At 41.2% G+C, this 20,820-nt stretch overlaps 1 protein-coding gene across 1 annotated transcript in view; it reads right to left on the reverse strand.

The window, feature by feature from the left end:
- NOL9 (nucleolar protein 9) overlaps window positions 1–20,711 on the reverse strand; it is a 38,658-nt gene extending 17,947 nt beyond the window's left edge. The window contains exons 1-6 of the mRNA XM_049877766.1: window positions 20,306–20,711; window positions 19,325–19,544; window positions 18,818–18,945; window positions 14,197–14,332; window positions 13,975–14,071; window positions 13,264–13,361 (exon numbers count right to left, since the gene is read on the reverse strand). Coding sequence (XP_049733723.1) covers window positions 13,264–13,361; window positions 13,975–14,071; window positions 14,197–14,332; window positions 18,818–18,945; window positions 19,325–19,544; window positions 20,306–20,698 — 1,072 coding nt within the window. The 5' untranslated portion in view covers window positions 20,699–20,711. The remainder of the gene's footprint in view (window positions 1–13,263; window positions 13,362–13,974; window positions 14,072–14,196; window positions 14,333–18,817; window positions 18,946–19,324; window positions 19,545–20,305) is intronic.
- Between the last annotated feature and the right edge of the window lie 109 nt (window positions 20,712–20,820).

Here is a 20,820-nt window from a genome sequence, read left to right on the forward strand (position 1 = left end):
GGGTCAGCGGAAAAGATGAAGACCTCAACAAGATGGAGTGACACAGTGGCTGCAACCATGGGGTCAAGCATAACAACCACTGTAAGGATGGCACATGACTGGGAAGTGTTTCGTTCTGTGGTACACAGGGTCGCTATGAGTCAGAACTGACTCGACGGCACCTAACAACAACAAATATCTCAAGGGATTGGATATCTGGGTTGAAGAACTAGGACCATAGCCTCTTAGAACATCTCAGTTAACTGGCATAATGTAGTTCATAAAGTTACGTTCTACATCATAGTTTGGTGAGTAGTGTCTGGGGTCTTAAAAGCTTGCAAGTGGTTATTTAAGATACAACTATTGGTCTCTACTCGTCCAGAGCAAGGGAAAGAAGGAAACTAAAGACTCAAAGGAGAAATTGGTGTACAGCAGAGTCTACATGAACCATGGCATCATCCACCCTGAAAACAGAAGAGCTAGATGGTGCCCAGCTACCACTACCAACCATTCTAATCAAGGCTACAACAGACACTGATGGAATGGGAGAAAAATACTGAACAGAACCTCGAATTCCTAAAAAACAAAACAGACTTACTGGACTGGTTGAGACTGGACGACTCCCTGATACTACTGCCCTGAGTTACTCTTCAACCTTCAACTGAAACTAACCCGAGGTCACCCATAAGTACTGTGTCCCTTGAAAAAAAAAAAAATCCCCTATATGAGACCAAATGATCAACAATTACTATAAAACAAAAATGAGAATGTAAAGGGACAAGGAAACTAGATTAATAGAAACAGAACAAGCAGAACAGAAATAATGAGATTGTTCATGTATTGTGAAGAATGTAACCACTGTCACTGAAGAACTTGTGTAGAAATTGTTGAATGGGAACCTAAACTATGTAAATAGTCACTGAAAACACAATAAAATATTATCTTAAAAAAAAAAAAGAGATAATAACTTTAGCATTAATACCATTTATAACCAGAATGGACTGAAACGCAAATGTTTAAGCCCATGTGTTCCTAATGATATTGAAGAACAAGTGACAAATTAGACATGGAGCAGGGAAGGGGGTGCTAAAAAGCCAATTCATTACCTTGAAAACTGGCATATAAAGTGAGACAAGTAAGCATTATCTTGCCTTTTGGATATGAACTAAACCACTGCATGATAGCAGACGAAGATAAGTTTCTCTGTGAAGAGGCATTCCAGACAATAAAAGAAAAAAAAGAATTAGAATATCAGAATTTTGTAACCTCTATTGAATCTAGGGAGCCCTGGTGGCACAGTAGTTAAGAGCTACAGCTGCTATCCAAGAGGCCTGCAGTTCAAATCCACTAGCCACTCCTTGGAGACCCTATGGGGCAGTTCTACTCCGTCCTATAGGGTCCCTATCAGTCAGAATTTACTTGACGGCAATGGGTTTAGGCTTTTTTGGTATCGAATCTAGGCTTTGATCAAAAGTGGCTATAAACATCACAAAAAGAACAAGCAGATGTCATGTGCTCTGATGGAAGAACACAACATTACTTATGAAGTAATTTTTCTAAACACAAAAATTCTGAATCTGATCAAGCTCTAGATCAGAGTTGTCCAACAGAAATGCAATGTGTCTACATGTGGAATCTTCTAGTAAACACATTAAAAAAGTAAAAACAAACAGGTGAAATTTTAATATTGTATTTAACTCAGTATATCCAAAATATTTTTACTTTAACATAGTTAACGCAGTAATTATTGACACAGCTTACATTTTTTTCATACTAAGTTTTCCAAATCCAACGTGCGTGACACTCACAGCACATTGTAATTTGGACCAGCCACACTTCAAGTGCTGGATGCCACACATGGCTGGTGGCTGCCGTACCAGGCAGTACAGGTGTAGGGCCAACCCCTCATTCACAGGAAACACAGAAGACAGAAGAATATGCTAATCCCTGCCACAGAGATGCAATCAGCAAAATCCAGACTGTGGAAAATTCTACAGGACAAATAATCCAGTTTCTTCAACAAATAAATATCAGGGAAAAAGAAGGGACAAAAGGGAACTTACACTGTAAGGAGGCTCAAGAGACGGATCAAGGAACCCCGTGAAGCTTATGTCCATCTGATTCAAACCAAACCAAACCTGTTGCCGTCGAGTCAATTTCAGCTCATAATGATCCTACAGGACAGAGCAGAACTGCCCCATAGGGTTTCCAAAGAGCGGCTGGCAGATTCAAACTGCCGACCTTTTGGTTAGTAGTCCTAGCTCTTAACCACTGCACCATCAGGGATCCTGATTCAAACAATACACTAAAAGATAAATGAGTAAATATATAGTGTGCCAAGAATCAAGGAAGGCATATTTGGAGGTAGAGGAGGTGGAGCACAGGCTAGGTCAGACCTAGTTCTCAACATAAGGCAGGAATTCCAGAAGAGCAGAGAAATCATAACCTTAACCTGTGTAACGCTGAATATGGCTGTCCGATTCTTAGGAACAAGGACTGTGAACACCTCAAATTCTGTAACTGCCCAAGCATCCAATGCTAGAACAGAACAAAAAGTTTCCAGGCTTTCAAGGACTCAAAGTATTCCACCCGTGCACTTCCTCTGAAATAATCTAAGATAATCCCGCAGCAAGATGAAAATCAATCAGAATAAAGAGTTCTAGGACAGGAAAGGACATGTGCAGACAGAACTGGTGAGCAAAAAAAAGAGGTGATTTGTTGTTAGTCTAAAGCATTGGCAGAAAATGAATCCTAAAACCAAAGAAAAAAGGCAGCAACAGGAGAATGGACACGTACACTGTGTCTTATTCATAAATGAAATACTACATAGCAGTTAAACGGATAAATAAGCAATACACAATCAAGATGGGTAAATCCCAAAGGAAACCCTGAAGAAAAAGCAAGTTGCAAAAAGGTACTGAACATGTCTTTTAAAGTTTTTAAAAATAGAAAAATAGTATTATAAACTATCCACAATTATATATTTACATATGTAAAGAATAAACACATACATGGAAATTATAACTATCTGATAATAATTTGGGAGGCAGGAGATTTTGATGATGGGGAGGAGGATACACAGGGGACTTCAATTAAACATGGACTTACAATGTTTTCTCTTTTAAACCAGGCACGGGTGTTCATTATGCTATCTACCCTCTTACACAGTTCTGAACCTTCCATTAAAAAAAAAAACCCATCTATAAATAACATTTCAAATATCCTCAACAAAGCCAGGGAAATGTAGGAGAGGAGAAAAGATGCCAGGTTGGGTGGGGTACGAGGAAATGCCAATTCTTTATTGGTAGGGGAGGGCTTCACATGTAAAAGCACAGAGAATACTTACTATCCAGAGCTAATAAATGTTAACATAGCTATATTTATTTCGGATTTTTTTAATTTGCTAAAAATTATGGATAACAACCAGAAGACTAAAAAAAAAAGTAACACATAAAACTCAAACTAGTAAAGAAAAATATAAGGATAAGAAAACTCAGACACAAGAAAGCATTAAAACAAAATTGAGATGGCCAAAATATTTCCACACTTATCAGGGATCACAATAAATGCAAACATATTATTCTATGAAAAGATAGTCACACAAGTGGTGTATGAAAAGGAAAAGACAAAATCCAGCTATACATTATTTACAAGAAATGACCTAAGTTAAAATGTCCCAGAAAGGTTTAAAGTACAGGGATAGGGCCTCTAAGTTAGGATGGTAAATTGAATACATGCATTTGAATTTGTTCCTTTTCAAAATGTCACTAGAGGAGGAGTAAAGATTTTACATAAAGATATAAACTCAGAAGATGGAGAATACAGGGAGGGGACGACAGCATCTGGAAACCAGAATGCAGATGGATGAAGAGTAGTTGGCTCGGCTGACCCAAAATTCCAAATCCTAAGCCAGTAGTAAGAAAGCTGAGAACCAACCGAAATCACAGTCTTCAAAAAGGCTTGGTGGCCACAACGTCAGAAATAAGAAACTTAATAGAAGAGCTGGAAGATACAGCTGAGAAAGTCTTCCCCCAGAGAGTGAAAAGACGACGACGGAAAACAGAAGACGTTCAGCCTAGGAGGTCCAAAATAATTTATGTAGACATTCACCTTAAGGGAGCAGAAGCATGCCTCCCCACTCCCTCTGTGTGGGCTGTGCATTATGATTTCCTTCTAAAGAGCACACTGTGTAAAGGGGGAAGGAGTAACTTGACTGTGGAGAAACCTGAGTAACACTACTTTGGCCAGGTGATCAAGGGCAACATCAACAGTCAGAAATTATGTTGATAGTATGTACCCTTGACATCATGTGACGAAAATGATACTTTACCTCTTTAATTTTCTTCCCCAAAACCCATAAACCCCTTCTAATCATGAGCAGAATAGCAGATAAATTCCTATAGAAGAACATCCTACAAGCACCTGACCCCTCAAAACCAAATACAAATACCAAAACTGGAAAGCTCATCAAAAAACAAGGAAAGTCTGAGAAATTCTGACAACCAAGAGGAGCTTAAGAAGACATGAGTAATGTGGTATCCAAGATGGGATCCTAGAACAGAAAAAGAACATTACATAAAAAAGTAAGGAAATCTAAAATAAACTATGGACTTTAGTTAATAATATATCAAATCAGTTATTTAATTACGACAAACATACCATGGAATGTAAAACATTAATAATAGGGATAACTGGGTGTGGGCATACAGAACTCTCTGTACTACCTTCTCAATTTTTCTGTAAATCTAAAACTGTTGTAAAAAAATGAAGTCTTTTAATTAAAAAAAAAAAAAAAAAGCTTAAGGGAAAAAGAAGATAAAAAGTTCAGCCTCAGAGATTCAACATCTGATTAAGAAGAGGTCCAAAAAAGGAGAGATTAGAGAAAACAGAGAGGAAGGAATCAAGGAAAATATTTGCGACATATCATAGAACTGAAGGACATGACTTTCCAAAGTGAAAGAATTCACTGTATACTCAACGCGACAAATGAAAACAGACCCACACCAAAGCATATTCTTGTGATTTCAGAGTGCTGGGAACAAGGACCACTCTAAGTTTCCAGGGACGAGTCACACACAAAGTTCAGGGAAAAAAAAACTTCACGCTTCTCACTGTCAAGAAGACAATGACAACAAAGAGACCAATGTTTTCAGTATTTTAAAGGAAAATATTTCTGAACTAAAATTTTACATTCAACCAAAATTATCTACGTAGTTATGAGGGTAGAATTAATACATTTTCAGATGTGCAAAGTCTCCAAGATTATTAGCCTCCCATGAAACTTTTCTAGGAAGGTACTGGGGGATGTGCTCCACCAAGACAAGGGAGCAAACCAGGAGACCCACTGGAGGTTATATCCACAAAAATGTTACGGAAATCAACAGGAGGATGATGAGAGGGGATCCCAGGTGGGCAACAGTCCTTCAGGAAGACAACCAGTCCAGACTGGAGCAGTGAGACTCAAGACACAAGGAGCTAAGGGTTGTCATCACCATGCCTTCTGCTGCTGTACTGCCTTTACAACCTACTAGCACAACTAAGATGTGCTCCAGCAAAACAAGAGACTAAATCAAGAAGTAGAAAGGTATGAAATCCAGCTAAGTGGAAATCCAACCCAAGAGAGGGAAAAGGTATCATAAGGAAGACATCAAAGGTTAAGTCTGACAGCTATGCAGTAGGCCTAACAAGCAAACAGCCCAGAGAGAAGAATGGAGGCTTCCAGGAGGGACGTCACTAAGACAAACACTGGTACTAAGGTTATCTGATATGACTGGACTAGTAAGCTGTACTGACTCCTAGAAGGTGTGGGAATCAGCAAAGGCACAAAGAAAACAAAGCAAACACAAACATAAAACAAGGGAAAGATTCCCCTCAGGGAGAACAAAGTAAAAATGGAGACAATCATAGTGCACTACAAGACTCAATTGTGAACACTGATTAGGATAACACTATAAATAATGAATACTGATTTTACTAAAAATTGTAATGCACCTATAAGGTGATGATGGGGGAAAAGCAGAGGGAATCCTCATCTGCCATGATAGGTAATCAATAAATCAATAGATAATGTCTAAAACGGACTAATAAAAAGAGAGCAACATCTACATGTAATTGAAAAACAACGAAATAGGTAAATGCCAGAAGACATTACTGAAAGAATTTAGACAAGTTATATTCAGAGAGGGGGACTTAGGGAGGTGCCAAGAGGCAGGGAACTGATATATTTTGCTATAAGCCTTTTAATATTATGACTTTTAAATAAGTTCATGTATTATTTTGATAAAATTAAAATTAATTAAAGTAAAAGAAAATAAAAAGCAGGATTAAAACTCATGAGGAAGTCACAGACTGGGAGAAAATATTTGCAAAACACGTATCTGATAAAGGACTTGCATCCAAAATATACAAAAAACTCCTAAAAATCAACAATAAGAAAACAAACAACCCAATTATAAAACAGATAGAAGATACAAACAGAAACGTCACCAAAGAAGATATACAAATGGCAAGTAAGTATACGAAAAAAACGCTCAGCAGCATGTGTCACTGTTAGCTACCACTGAGTTGGTCCCCAGTTCATGGCAACTCCATGCACAACAGGATAGGACTGTTGTGATCCACAGGGTTTTCACTGGTTGATTTTTGATAATAGATTGCCAGGCCTTTCTTCCTAGTCCATCTTAGTCTGGAGGCTCTGCTGAAACCTGTTCAGCATCACAGCAACAGGCAAGCCTCCACTGACAGATGATGGCTGCACCTGTGGTGCACAGGCGGGGACTTGAAAGTGGGTCTCCCACATGGAAGGCAAGAATTCTACCACTGTTCCCTCATATGTCGTTGTCGTTGGGTGTCGTCGAGTCAATTGCAACGGACAGTGACCCTATAGAACAGAGTAGAAAAGCCCCATAGGGCTTCTTAGGCTGTAAACTTCACAGGAGCAAATCACCACGTCTTTTCTCCTTTGGAGCTGCTGGTGGGTCCCTATTTCTAATCTTTATGTTAGCAACTGAGTACTTAACCACTGCACCACAAAGGCTCCTCCATATGTCCTTAGGGAACTGCAAATCACCTATTACCTACAAATCTATCAGGATGGCTAAAATCCAAACCAAGAGGACACCAAAGCTGGCTAGGATGTGGAGCAACAGAACCTCCCCATCATGGCTGGTGGGACTGGAAAATGAAAACAGCCACTTTGGAAGACAGTCTGGCAGTTTCTTACAAGGCTAAACATAGGTTCACCATATGATATACCAAATGTCCTCCTAGTATTTACTCAAATGAAATAAAAATGTATATCCACATAAAAACTTAAACAGGAATGTTCACATCAGCTTTATTCATAATTTCCAAAAGTTAGAAGCAACCAAGATGTCCTTCAGTAAGTAGGTAAATGGATAAATAAGTGACGGTCTAGCTATATAATGGAGTATTATTCAACAATAAAAAGAAATGAGCTTATCAAGCAATAAAGACTTGGAAGAACCTTAAAATGCCCATTCCTAAGTGAAAGAAGCCAGTCTGAAAACGCTACATACTGGATGATTCTAACTGTATAACATTCTATAGAGACAGAGAAAAAATCAGTGGTTGCCAGTTCAAGGAGGTCGGAGGGATGAATAGGCAGAGCACAGGGGATTTTTAGAGCACTGGAATGATTCTGTATGGTACCGTAATGGTGGGCACATGACATTATGCATTTGTCAAAACCCACAGGACTGTACAACACAAACTGTAAACCCGAATGTAACTACGGACTTTAGTTAATAACATCAACACTGATTCATCGACTATAACAAAGGTATCACAGGAAAGCAATACGTTAACAGTCAGAGAAAGAGTGTGCACTGGGGAGAAGGGAATACAAAAACGCTTGCACTTTCTGCACAATTTTTCTGTAAACCTAAAATGGCTCTAAAAAATTAAGTCTATTAAGATCTTGAGAAATAGTATAAACTGAGAAGAACACATACTTTTGTGGTTACGGGGCGGGGAGGGAGGGTGGGAGAGGGTTTTTTACTGATTAGTTAGTAGATAAGAACGACTTTAGGTGAAGGGAAGGACCATACTCAATACATGGAAGGTCAGCTCAACTGGACTGGACCAAAAGCAAAGAAGTTTCCGGGATAAACTGAATGCTTCAAAGGTCAGCGGAGCAAGGGCAGGGGTTTGGGGACAATGGTTTAAGAGGACTTCTAAGTCATTTGGCAAAATAATTCTATTATGAAAACATTCTGCATCCCACTTTGAACTGTGGCGTCTGGGGTCTTAAATGCTAACAAGTGGCCATCTAAGATGCATCAGTTGGTCTCAACCCACCTGGATCAAAGGAGAATGAAGAACACCAAGGTCACACGATAACTATGAGCCCAAGAGACAGAAAGGGCCACATGAATCAGAGACTTACATCATCCTGAGACCAGAAGAACTAGTTGGTGCCCAGCCACAACCGATGACTGCCCTGACAGGGAGCACAACAGAGAACCCCTGAGGGAGCAGGAGATCAGTGGGATGCAGACCCCAAATTTTCACAAAAAGACCATACTTAATGGTCTGACTGAGACTAGAGGAATCCTGGCGGTCATGGTCCCCAAACCTTCTGTTGGCCCAGGACAGGAACCATTCATGAAGACAACTCATCAGACATGGAAGGGATTGGACAGTGGGTAGGAGAAGATGCTGATGAAGAGTGAGCTACTTGTATCAGGTGGACACTTGAGACTGTGTTGGCATCTCCTGTCTGGAGGTCGGATGGGAGGGTAGGGAGGATTGGAAGCTGACAAAATTGTCATGAAAGGAGAAACTGGAAGGGCTGACTCACTGGGGGAGAGCAAGTGGGAGTATGGAGTAAGGTCTATATAAACTTATATGTGACAGACTGACTTGATTTGTAAACGTTCACTTGAAGCTCAATTAAAAAAAAAATCAAGTCTATTAAAAAAAAACTCACTAGGCAAATATCAACGAGAAAAGTGTCGATAATTTCAAAGTAGAACTCAAGGGTAAAAAAGCATTAAATGAGAAAGTTTGTATTAATAAAGGGGTTATACACCAATAAGAAAAACCTATGTATCTTTATACCCCCAACAGCAAAGCATTAAAATGTTGTTGTTGTTGTTAGGAGCCACTGAGTCGGTGCCGGCTCATAGCGACCCTATGCACAACAGAACGAAACACTGCCAGGTCCTGCGCCACCATTACAATCGTTGTTATGCTTGAGCTCATTGTTGCAGCCACTGTGTCAATCCACCTCGTTGAGGGTCTTCCTCTTTTCCGCTTACCCTGTACTCTGCCAAGCACGATGATCTTCTCCAGGGACTCAACCCTCCTGACAACACGTCCAAAGTGTGTAAGATGCAGTCTCGCCATCTTTGCCTCTAAGGAGCATTCTGGCCGCCCTTCCTCCTAGACAGATTTGTTCATTCGTTTGGCAGTCCATGGTATATTCAATATTCTTCGCCAACACCACAATTAAAAGGCATCAACTCTTCTTCGGTCTTCTTTATTCATTGTCCAGCTTTTACATGCACATGATGTGACTGAAAATACCCTGGCTTGGGTCAGGCGCGCCTTAGTCTTCAGAGTGCCATCTTTGCTCTTCAACACTTCGAAGAGGTCCTTTGCAGCAGATTTGCCCAATGCAATGCATCTTTTGATTTCTTGACTGCTACTTCCATGGCATTGAAATACATAAAGCAAAAATTATCAAAAAACCCCACAAGACACTTACTAGTTACACAGGGAAATACAGTTAACTTTAAGTGAAAAAAAGTCAGGTGACACCTTAACCAAGCAATCAAAGTCAACATCACCAATAATAAGGCATATTACCATCATATACCTCAATATGATATACTGAGAAGGGTACATCATTGCTTCCATAGTATTCTTGCTAAAAATATATAATATCCATCCAGTCATGAGAAAGCCTAAGACAAACACTGTATCTACTAAAGAAACTGAATTTGTATTTAAAAACCTTCCCACAAAGAAAACTCCAGGCCCAGATGACTTCACTGCTGAATTCTACCAAACATATAGGAAGAAATAATACCGATTCCACATAAGGTCTTCCAGCAAATAGGAAAGGAGGGAACACTTTCCAATTCATTCTATGAGGCCGGCATTACCTTGATACCAAAGTCTGACAAAGCCATTTCAGAAAACTATAGATTAATACTCCTCATGAATATAGATTTGAATATTCTAAACAAAAGATTAGCAAATCAAATCCAACAATATACAAAATGAGTAATAAGTCATGACCAAATGGAGTTTATACAAAAATGCAAAACCGGTTTAACATTTAATCAAGCAATATATTAGAACGGCAACAATCAAAAAAACAGAAAACAACAGGTGTTGGTGAGGTTGGGGAGAAACTGGAGCCCTCATCTATTGTTGGTGGGAATGTAAAATGGTACAGCCACTATGGAAAACAGCTTGGTAGTTCTTCAAAAAGTCGAACAGAAAATTACCATATGACCCAGCAATCTCAATCTGAGTTACATGCCCAGCAGTGAGGGCCGGAATACGAACAGAAGCCTGTACAGCAATGTTCACTACAGCACTTTTCACAATAACCAAACTCTGGTGGCACAGTGGTTGAGTTCAGCTGCTAACCAAAAGGTCAGCAGTTGGAATCCACCTGGCGCTCCTTGGAAACCCTATGGGGCATCTACTCTGTCCTATAGGGTTCACAGTGAGTCAGAATCGACTCAACAGCAATGGGTTTGGTTTCTGGGTTCAAAAGGTGAAGACAACCTAAATGTCCATCAACAGCTGAATGGATAAGCAAAATGTGGTATATGCATACAATGGACTATCACTCAACCATAAAGAGAAATGAAGTCCTGAAAATATAATGCTTAGTAAAGCCAGTTACAAAAGGACAAATACTGTATGACTCCACTTATATGAAACAGGCAAATATACAGAGATCAAAGTTTGTTAGTGGTTAACAGGGTTGGGAGGAAAGGGAAAAAGGGAAGTCACGGCTTAGCGGGCACTACGCTTCTGTTAATGGTGGTGGAATCATTGGGAAAAGGATAGCGGTGATGGTTGCAAACACAGTGAAAGTAATCAATGTCACTGAACTGGTCATGTAAAACTTGTTAATTTGGCACATGTCATACATACTTTTACCACAATAAAAAAAATTTTTTTAAATAAGAATCAATGTAATTCACCATATCGACACACTAAATAAGAAAAAACATATGATTATCTCAACACACCCAAGTATCATCTGACAAAATCCAACATCCATCCCTGATGAAAATTCTAGGAACAGAAAGGAACTTCCTCAACCTGAGAGAGGGTTGCTATGAGAAACCCACAGCTGACATCATAATTAAGGGTTAAAGAGCGGATGTTCTTCACCAAAGATCAGGAACAAAGCAAGGATGCTCACTCTCCACACTTCTATACAGCACTGTACTGGAGGTTATAGGCAGTGTAATTAAGGCAAGAAAAAGAAAGAAAAGGCATCCATATCGAAAAGGAAGCAGAAAAGCTGTCTGTACAAGCAACCCCCGGGTTACAAAAGTCTGATTTATGTACAACTTCTAGTTATGAACCAACCTTCATAATGCCTATTCTATTAAAAATTTGAGGTACGTACAATGGCTTATAATAGCAAATGGGCACTGCTTTGCAACGTGCATCAAAACATTATCACTAGTACTGTATTATTATGTAACAGATGTTTTAGCATATCTGGAAGTGTTTAATTTTTTTACACACAGAAAGGTACACTATATACCATATACTAAGACAAACATTCGATTAACTGACATTAGATACTAACCATACCTAATTGTTCTGACTTACATACAAATTTGACTTAAAGACAGACTTAGGATTGGTACTCCTTTGTAATCCAGGGACTTCTTGTACCTACAAACAACTCGTCTGTAGAAAATCTGAGAGACCTACAAAAAAGCTACCAAAACTAATAAGCCAGTTCTGCTGTTTCAGGATGTAAGGCCAACATATGAAAATCAATTTTATACCTATATACTAGCGATGATATTTGAAAATTGAAATAAAAACAAAATACCATTGAAAATATGAAATGCTTACAGATATGACTAAAGATATCCAAAATCTACGTACTGAAAACTACAAAACACTGCTGAGAGAAAAAAGGTCTAAACAAATAGCGAGATAGAATGAATGTTCACGGGTCGGAAGATTCAATCCTCCCCAAATTGACCTATAGATTTAACAGAGCCCCAGCAGTTTTTTTTGGGTAGAAAATGTGAGATTCATTCTAAAGTGTTTATATAGAACTACAAGGATCTAAAATAGCCAAAACAACTTTAGAAAAGAAGAACAAAGTTGGAGACTCTCTCCACCTGAATCCAAAATTTATTATAAAACGACAGGAATAAAGAGTGTGGTACGGGCATCAAGACAGATTAAAAAAAATCAGTGGAACAGAATAGAGTCAGAAATGGACTCACACACTAATAACAACGTATATGAGACCAAAAGGCCAACAATAACACTAAAGCAAAAATGGTAAGGTAAGAGGGCACGGAAACTAGAGTACTGAAAACAGAACAACCAGAACAGAATTAAAGAGAATGATCACACGTTGTGGAAAATGTAACTAATGTCACAGAATAATTTGCGTAGAAATTGTCAAACGGGAACCTAATTTGCAGTGTAAACTTTCATCGAAAACACATTCAAATATTATTTAAAAAAAAAAAGAAATAGACCCACACATCTATGGACAACTGATTTTTGGCAAAAGTGCAAAGAAACTCGTGATGCACATGGTGGTGGAACAATTAGATATCCATGTACAAAATACACAGAGGCAGTACACTTCAAAAGTATCAAGGTCATGCAACACAACGAAAAGCTGAGGAACCCTCTGGGACTGGGGAGACTAAGGAGACACAACAAAATGCACTGTGAGGTTCCAGGCTGGATTCTGCATAAGAAAAAGCACATTAATGGGATAGCGTTGTACCAATGTTAATTTCTTGGTTTAAGAACTGTACTAGGATATTGTGAAATGTTAATATTAGGGGGAAAGTGTGTTTCTAATTTACATAAAACAAAATGCATAACAGTACCATTTACTGAAATGGAACCCTAGAAAAGAACCATTGTTTGCTTTTTTCCAGGTGGTAGAGGAACAGTTATAGGCAGATCACTAGTAGAGGGCATGTTCACTTTTTACGCTTTTATATTCTTTGAGTTTTTCATAAGAATCATTACTTTTGATTTTTATAAAACCAAGATATTTTAAAAATCTGTATTACATACCCAGAATTGGTTCTGTAATATTAAACAGAGAAATGCAACCAGGAGGAGTAAATTCTGTCTGTCCCAGATCACATTCCAAATAGTCAATACAGGGAATACTGAAAAGTAAAAAAAAAAAAGAAAAAGAAAAAGAAAATCTTAAACTAGCTAAACTCTGTAGAAAAGGTAAGTCAGATCTTAAAGATTTTATGTGACACACAGGCTAATTCAGCGCATGCAGAGCCTTCCAGGTATAATGTACCAAAGACGACCATTGATTTTTCTCTTTGCAGACTACTAATCACAAATATAAAGAGAAAAGGTAAGGCAGGCACGGTAAAAAGTGTGCGTTCATTATCTGCACACAACTTGATCTTTCCTAAAATCGCATCTCTAAAGTACAACAAAACTGATCCCTTCTGTGAATCTCTGGATTCAGAAATATCATCTGGACAAACAGAGAGGCTAAGATCTCTCGTCTTCTCTGGCAAGATCGCCTACAAGCAAAGCAAGGTCAATACACACTAATCGTGTCATCACCCCTCTCTCAAACACACTAAAATAAAGAATGTCATCACTCAGCTGAGCAGCTTTATACAGCAGTTGTATATAATTCCGATTTAGAAGTTAGCATGCATACCTCAAGGTTTTAAATTAAAGAAAAAAAAAAAAAATCCTACTCCATGCCCAAAGCCTAGGTATATGTGACAAGAAGAATAAAAGCCCTCTTACCTATTTAACAACTGGTTAATGAGATACCTATTAAACGTCGACTTTCCAAGGTCCTGGCTTCCACAAACCAGAATGACAGGGCAGCCATCTACTTCTTCTGGGGGTGAGACAAACATTGACACCTAGAATTAGCCATCTTCTTTAGGACTCTAATAATGAGTAGTAATCTTCTGAAGCTCTGGTGGAATACGACGGTCAAACTTATCAATACACATCACTCACCACAAGAAACACTGACCAACTCGTCCACTGCTGAAGTGACACTCTCACTTAACTGAAGGCCATTTTTCCTCTTGCTTCTCCTGATGCCAACAGACTTCAAGGTTAAATATTCAGGGAATAAGTGGGAAGTTGGAGTCTGAAAGTAACAATTTAAGTTTTAAGGCAAAAAGAAAAAAAACGCACATTTTTCTTCAGTTCTAAATTAATATGCCTCATACAGTTGTGAGCTACAGAAGATAAATTTGATCCCTCCCTTTACCAACGTCATCCAATGCCAAATGCAACCCATCAGCAAGTCCTGTCTGCTCTATTCCTGAATTCGTTCACGTTGCTCTATTTTCATATGCTCACTGCAGGGTTGCTCTGAGTTGGAATCGACTCAACGGCAACAGGTTTTGTTTTACTTTTATTTTTTTGGTATCCTCACTTCCAAGATACATCACCTCTGCCAGAGACTCCAGAGTTAAGAAAATTACAGGAAATTTAAAATGATCGCCACAATGAAAATCAACATAAGGTTAAATAACAGAAGGATGACAAATGTAGATCAGGTTGGTAATCGGGAATAAAGTAGCAATTCCCGAATATGTTAAAGCCAAAAAAAAGGGATAAAGCCTATGCAAGTAGAGACAAAAGCATACGGAAGCCAGGTCCATAAAAGGGTACGGAAGCCAGGTCCATCAAGTCCGACAGCTCTCTAACAGAAGTGCCGGAGCACCACGGAAATGGGAGAATATGCTCCTGAGCTGAAGCAGATGAGGTGCAAGTGGAAAGAGCCTACCATGTTGAAGAGGATGAACGAAGGCACCCATCCGTGAACACGTCCTCATGCAATTATCAACACAAAAGATAAAGCTATCATAAGAGCCAAGAATCAGCCTGGTGTGAGACTTCGTATCAGCAACTCTGGATTCTAGAAAACAACGGAGCAAGGGCTTCAAAGTTTAGAGAAAAAATTCTTCTGAACCTACCATTCTGCACTGTGCCCAACTATTGGTCACTGAAGGCAAAATAAAAACATTTTATAAAATGAAATAATCTCAAATTCACTAGCCAACTTTATGAAAAAGTACCCCAGAGTATATTAATACATAAAGGGGAAAAGTTATCCAAGAAAGAGCGTAAGGAATATAAACAACAACATGGTTGAGTACATCGCAGGAAGATAGTAAAAAAAGCTGAAAGTAAGTGAAAAAAGAATCTGCTTGATCCGTAGCATCTGAACATTCACTTTCAAGTGGTGAAGGCTTGGTAACACACGATTCCATGTTCTTCTCTATGGCCCCGATCACCCTATTGGATTCTGCAGTAAATGAAATCTACACAATCATGCCACATCTTTGCCTCTCACGTCAAACCTTCAACATCTACTTACTCCTCTACTCAGTGGTGACCTTGATTCTCTTTCTCAGCCTAACAGGAAATAAGAGGATGAGAATTTCTACCATCCCTGGCCCTATCCTGGGGTGTCCTCCAACTACTATGCATGAAGTCCCAACACTCCCAAGGCCACTCCACCACATGGGCCCCAGACCCTCCCTTCGTGGTAGACCCGCTGGCGCAGCATCAGCCAGTCTCTCTCTCTACAGCATCATCAGTTCCCCTCTCCTCTGGATCACTCCTACAGGCATCCAAACAGGTTTTTTTTTAATCTATCTCTAAAAAAAGAAGCTCTCTTGATCACACTTCCCCTCCAGCTACTACTTCATTTCTTTCCTTCCCTTCACATGCTAAACTCTACAAAAGCAAACTCTCTCACCACTAATTTCTTCCCACAGAAGGCTCCCCTCAGTCAGTTATCCAGGGAAACTGCTCTCTTCCAAACCATGCTTCTATACCCAAGGGTCCTTTCTCAGGCCTGATCTTATCATCTGCAGTGTCTCCTGAGACTTCACTTGGCCTCCAGGGTATTTTCTTTCCAATGTCTGCTCCTCCTTAGTCTCCTTTTTCTTGGAGTGCCCCAGGGTTCAGACCTCAATCAACTCCATTGAGGAATCGTTACCATACCATATCATGGTCTTTAGCACCCTCTCTGAAGACTCCCAAAATCTCCAGCCTCTTCCTGTACTCCAGACTCACATATTGAACTGCCCCCCTGACATCTCCAACTGGATGTCTAACAGGGATGTGAAGCTTACACATCTAAACCTGCTCCTCCTGAAGTCCCCTCATCTTAGTTAAAGGCAACTCTGTGCACCTGGCTGCTAAGCCAAACAGGCCGGCACTATCCCTTGACTCTTCCTCACACCTTACTTCCAACGTGCCCCCGAATCCTACAGGCTCTACTCGGTACATATCCAGAATTAGGACGCTTCTGACCGCCTTCATGGATGAGGACACCATCACGCCTTGCCTTGATTTTACAAGCAGTTTCTTATGCAGTCTCCGCTTTCTGCCCTTGCTCTACCTCAGTATATTCTCAACACAGAAACCAGAATGATCCTGTTAAAACCTAAGTCAACCACATGCACCACAGCCTACATGACCAGGAGACCAGAAGACTTAGATGGTGCCTGGCTACCACTACCAACTGCTCTAACCAGGATCACAATAGAGGGTCCTGGACAGAGCAGGAGAAAAATGTAAAACAAAAAATCAAATTCTTAAAAAAAGACCAGACTTACTAGACTTACTGGCCTGACAGAGACTGGAGGAACCCCTGAGACTATGGCCCTAAGACAGCCCTCTGACTTGGAACTGCAGCCGTTCCTGGAAACCACCGTCCAGCCAAACAGTAGACCGGCCCATAAAATAAGCAATACCACTCGAAAAGAACATGTTCCGTAGGACAATTATACGAAACCATAAGGGCAACACTTGTCCAAAAGTAAAGATGAGAAGACAGGAAGGGTTACCAAACAAAACCAAACCCAGTGCCGTCGAGTCGATTCCGACTCATAGCGACCCTATAGGACAAGAGTAGAACTGCCCCATAGAGTTTCCAATGAGCGCCTGGTGCATTCGAACTGCCGACCTTTGGTTAGCAGCCGTAGCACTTAACCACTACGCCACCAGGGTTTCCAGGAAGGGTTAGGAAAACCAAATTAAAAGAAATGGGGAATCCAGGATAGAAGTGAGGAGAGTGCTGACATAGTGTGGGGGCTGCAACCAATGCCATGGAACACTTTGTGTATGATTTGTTGAACGAGGCACTAATTTGCTCTGTAAACTTTTACCTAAAACACAATATTAAAAACAAAAACAAAAAAAAAACTGAGTTAGATCCTGTCATGCCTCTGCCCAAAACCTCCTAGTAGCTTCCCACCCACTCAGAGTAAATGCCAGAGTCCTTGTGTGATCTGAGCCCCCCCTCCCTCTGCACTGGCCTCCCCTGGCACCTATGGTGCGTGAACACCTCCTCAGGGAGGTCTCCTCTGGTCACCCTATTTAAGACTGCAAACCACCCCCACGCTCCCTGCTGCTTTTCTCCGGGGCACTTAGATATCTAACACTGCTCCAAGTCACACCAACCTTATATACAATAGAATGAAATCCTGCCAGGTCCTGCACCAGCCTCACAATCATGGCTAGGTATCTAACATAAAACATATTTACTTATCTATTTTGTTTCCTCTGTCTCTCCCCAACTAGAATACAAGCTCTAAGACAGGAATGTTTGTACTGTATTCAATGAGGTATTCCTACCCGTAAAACCCATTGCTGTCTAGTCGATTCTGACTCATAGCAACCCTACAGGACACAGCAGAACTGCCCCATAGGGTTTTCCAAAGAACGGCTGATGGTTTCAACTGCCGACCTATTGGTTAGCAGCCGAGCTCTTAACTACTGCACCACCAGGGCTCCGAGGTACTCCTAGCACCTGGCAAACGATCAACATGCTATCTACTGAATGAAGGGTTTATAGGCAAAACCAAAAAACCCACTGCTGTTGAGTTGAATTCTGACTCATAGCAACCCTACAGGACACAGTAGAACTGCCCTACAGGGTTTCCAAGACTGTAAATCTTTATGGAAACAGGCTGCAACATCTTTCTCCCACAGAGCAGTTGGTGGGTTCTAACCACCGACCTTTCAGTTAGCAGTTGAGTACTTAACCACTGCACCACTAGGGCTCCTCTGAAGGGATTATATATACTGTATATTGGTTTCCAGCTTTAGATTCAGCCTATTAGCTCATGGAAGACCATCACAGAAAGAGAGCTTCACTTTGGGAAATTAATAACATTAATCAAAAATGTGGAGGTGAGGAATGAGAGATGGAAGAAAGTCTAAGTACATTTAAATTATCTAGTCATATTCTGGAAACAATTTATACTACTTCAATTTAATAAATCAAGAAATAAAGGTTTAAGCATCCCATTTGAATTCATCAAGACAACCACTGAAAAACCAAAAGGCATTTAACGAACTACAATATGAAATGGTTGCTTTCACTGGGGGATGAAACTAAGAAAGGAGAGGGAAAACACCTTTCTATGCTGAATCTTTTTCCTGCATACGTATATTGCTTTCTAACTGTATACCTGCCTGACGTTCTGCATGACCTACAGCACTAACGTGACAGACAAACTGGTCTTCTGAGACAGCATCCTACAAACACCATCTGATGACTGTTTTGGTGTAAATAACTGACAAAACTGTGAATGAAAACCGGTTCTACCTCTTGTAAGAAGACATAAGATAAACCTGGATGGCTGATTATGAACTCCGTAGTTGGTGTTTTCAGACGTTCCAGCACCACGATGGAACACAGAGGAGAAAAACATTTCATCAACCGACATCTGTCATCTGTAACACAAAAATAAAACTACCTCATGAACAAGAACTCAGCTAAATTCTACACCCTTTAGTACCTCCTCTCAGCTAAACTGTAAACTTTTTGAGAGCAGGAATTATGTTTGAGAGCCTCTTTTAAGATGCCCCATTGTGTAACATGGACATATCTGAATGGAGAAGTCTACTTGGGTTTGCTACGTACTAATTGTATGGCCTTAGGCAATTTTTCTCAGTTAAAAAGAAAAAAAAAAGTTTCACTTTAAGGACCACTGTGAGGCTTTAAATAGATAACGTAAAGTGTTTAATGTAATGCCTAGACTACAGCAAACATCTAAAAATTATTAGCCTTATTACAGTAGGCCCTCAGTAAATCACCCCTTCTTTTGCTTACCCCGGAGAAGATGAGCTCTGAGCAAAGTTCGGGCTTCCCTTCTCATCTCCTTCTTGCTTTTCTCAGGCATCGGGTAACGAACCGCCATGATACTCAGGAGAGAGTTGGTATAGGCAGAGAACACCTCACAGGCAGGCTGACCTTGGCTGATGGTAAAACCAAACACTTGTACTCGGCCATAGAGGCAAGTCACACGACAGATCCCACCAAAAACAAAAGACTAGCAGGGAAAGAAAAGAGAAACAAAAAAAAAACGATAATAATAACATTATTAATTCTTTTGTCAATAACCGAAAAATTCTAAAATCTTAACTCACTATTCACATATCAAAACGTGGCTGATTTCTAAGTAAGTGATTGCATTGTACTAGGTGATCGGCAGGTACTTACATTTTTGACCTAAAGTCCTAGTGAACCCTGACTACATGAAGCCCAGCTCTTCTGTCCTCATGGCTCAGACAGACTCTACCACCTGCCCTTGCAAAGGTCCACTGAATACCACATCACCCCAATTTAGCACTGGAGGGGACCTGCTAGGCTAGCATCCTAGTGAAGAATCAGGCTGCTCGGATCTGAATCCTGACCCTGCCTCTTTCTGGCAAGTTACCTAACCTATACTTCTGTTTCTTCGTCTGTATGAGCATACCCACAATGCTTATTACACTCCACAGAGAACTGACAGTATTAAAAATACCATAACAGATCGTGGTGTTAAGCACCCACTAAATGCGACCTGTTACCGTTACCACTACTACCACTACTACTATAACCCCTTTCAGCTCCAAGGATGTAGCTAGACTCCCCTTAGCAGGAGTCCTTGTTACCCTGCTGCTCGGCACCACCGCCAAGAGAAATGGGCTCAACACTTGCAGCTGCAACACTGGGAGAGGCGCGACCAAGGCTTCCTCGTAGACAGCAACTCCCTGAGGGTCGCGTCTCCATCCCTCTCCGCCCACCAGTGGCTCCTACTGCGCGACTCACCTGCTGCAGCGGTAGCAGCAGCACCGCGCGGCCGGGGCCCGCTGGCAGCGGCGGCGGGACGGGGATAAACGCGGGAACCGCCGGGGCTGGGGCGCGGACGGAGGCGGGGGCAGGGGCCACGGCTGGAGCTGGGCGGCGGAGCGCGGCCTTGAACCGCCGGCTTGCTGCCTCCGCCGCTGCGCCAGACACCAGGCGGCCGCCCTCCCTCCAGTCCACGCCTGCTGCCTGGGCCTGCAACAGCCGCCGTCGCAGCCGCCGCCGGCCGCACCAGCGCAGGGGCCCGGGCCGGCAGCGGAGCCGGCGGCTAAGGATGAACTGGGGCCGGGCCTTCCGGGCCCGCGACCGCACGAAGCGGCAGGAACCCCGCTTGACCGGCAGCAGCGAGTCCGCCATGCTGGGCCGCCGGCGTCTGCCCCGCGAGTTACGCGAGATCCCGTCGCTCCGCCCACCGGCCCGTGGAGTGGCTGGAAGGAGCGGCCTCGAAGCCGCTGGCTCCCTCTTCCGGCGGCACCTGG

Source organism: Elephas maximus, chromosome 3 (assembly GCF_024166365.1).
Source record: "Elephas maximus indicus isolate mEleMax1 chromosome 3, mEleMax1 primary haplotype, whole genome shotgun sequence".
Lineage (NCBI taxonomy): Eukaryota > Metazoa > Chordata > Mammalia > Proboscidea > Elephantidae > Elephas > Elephas maximus.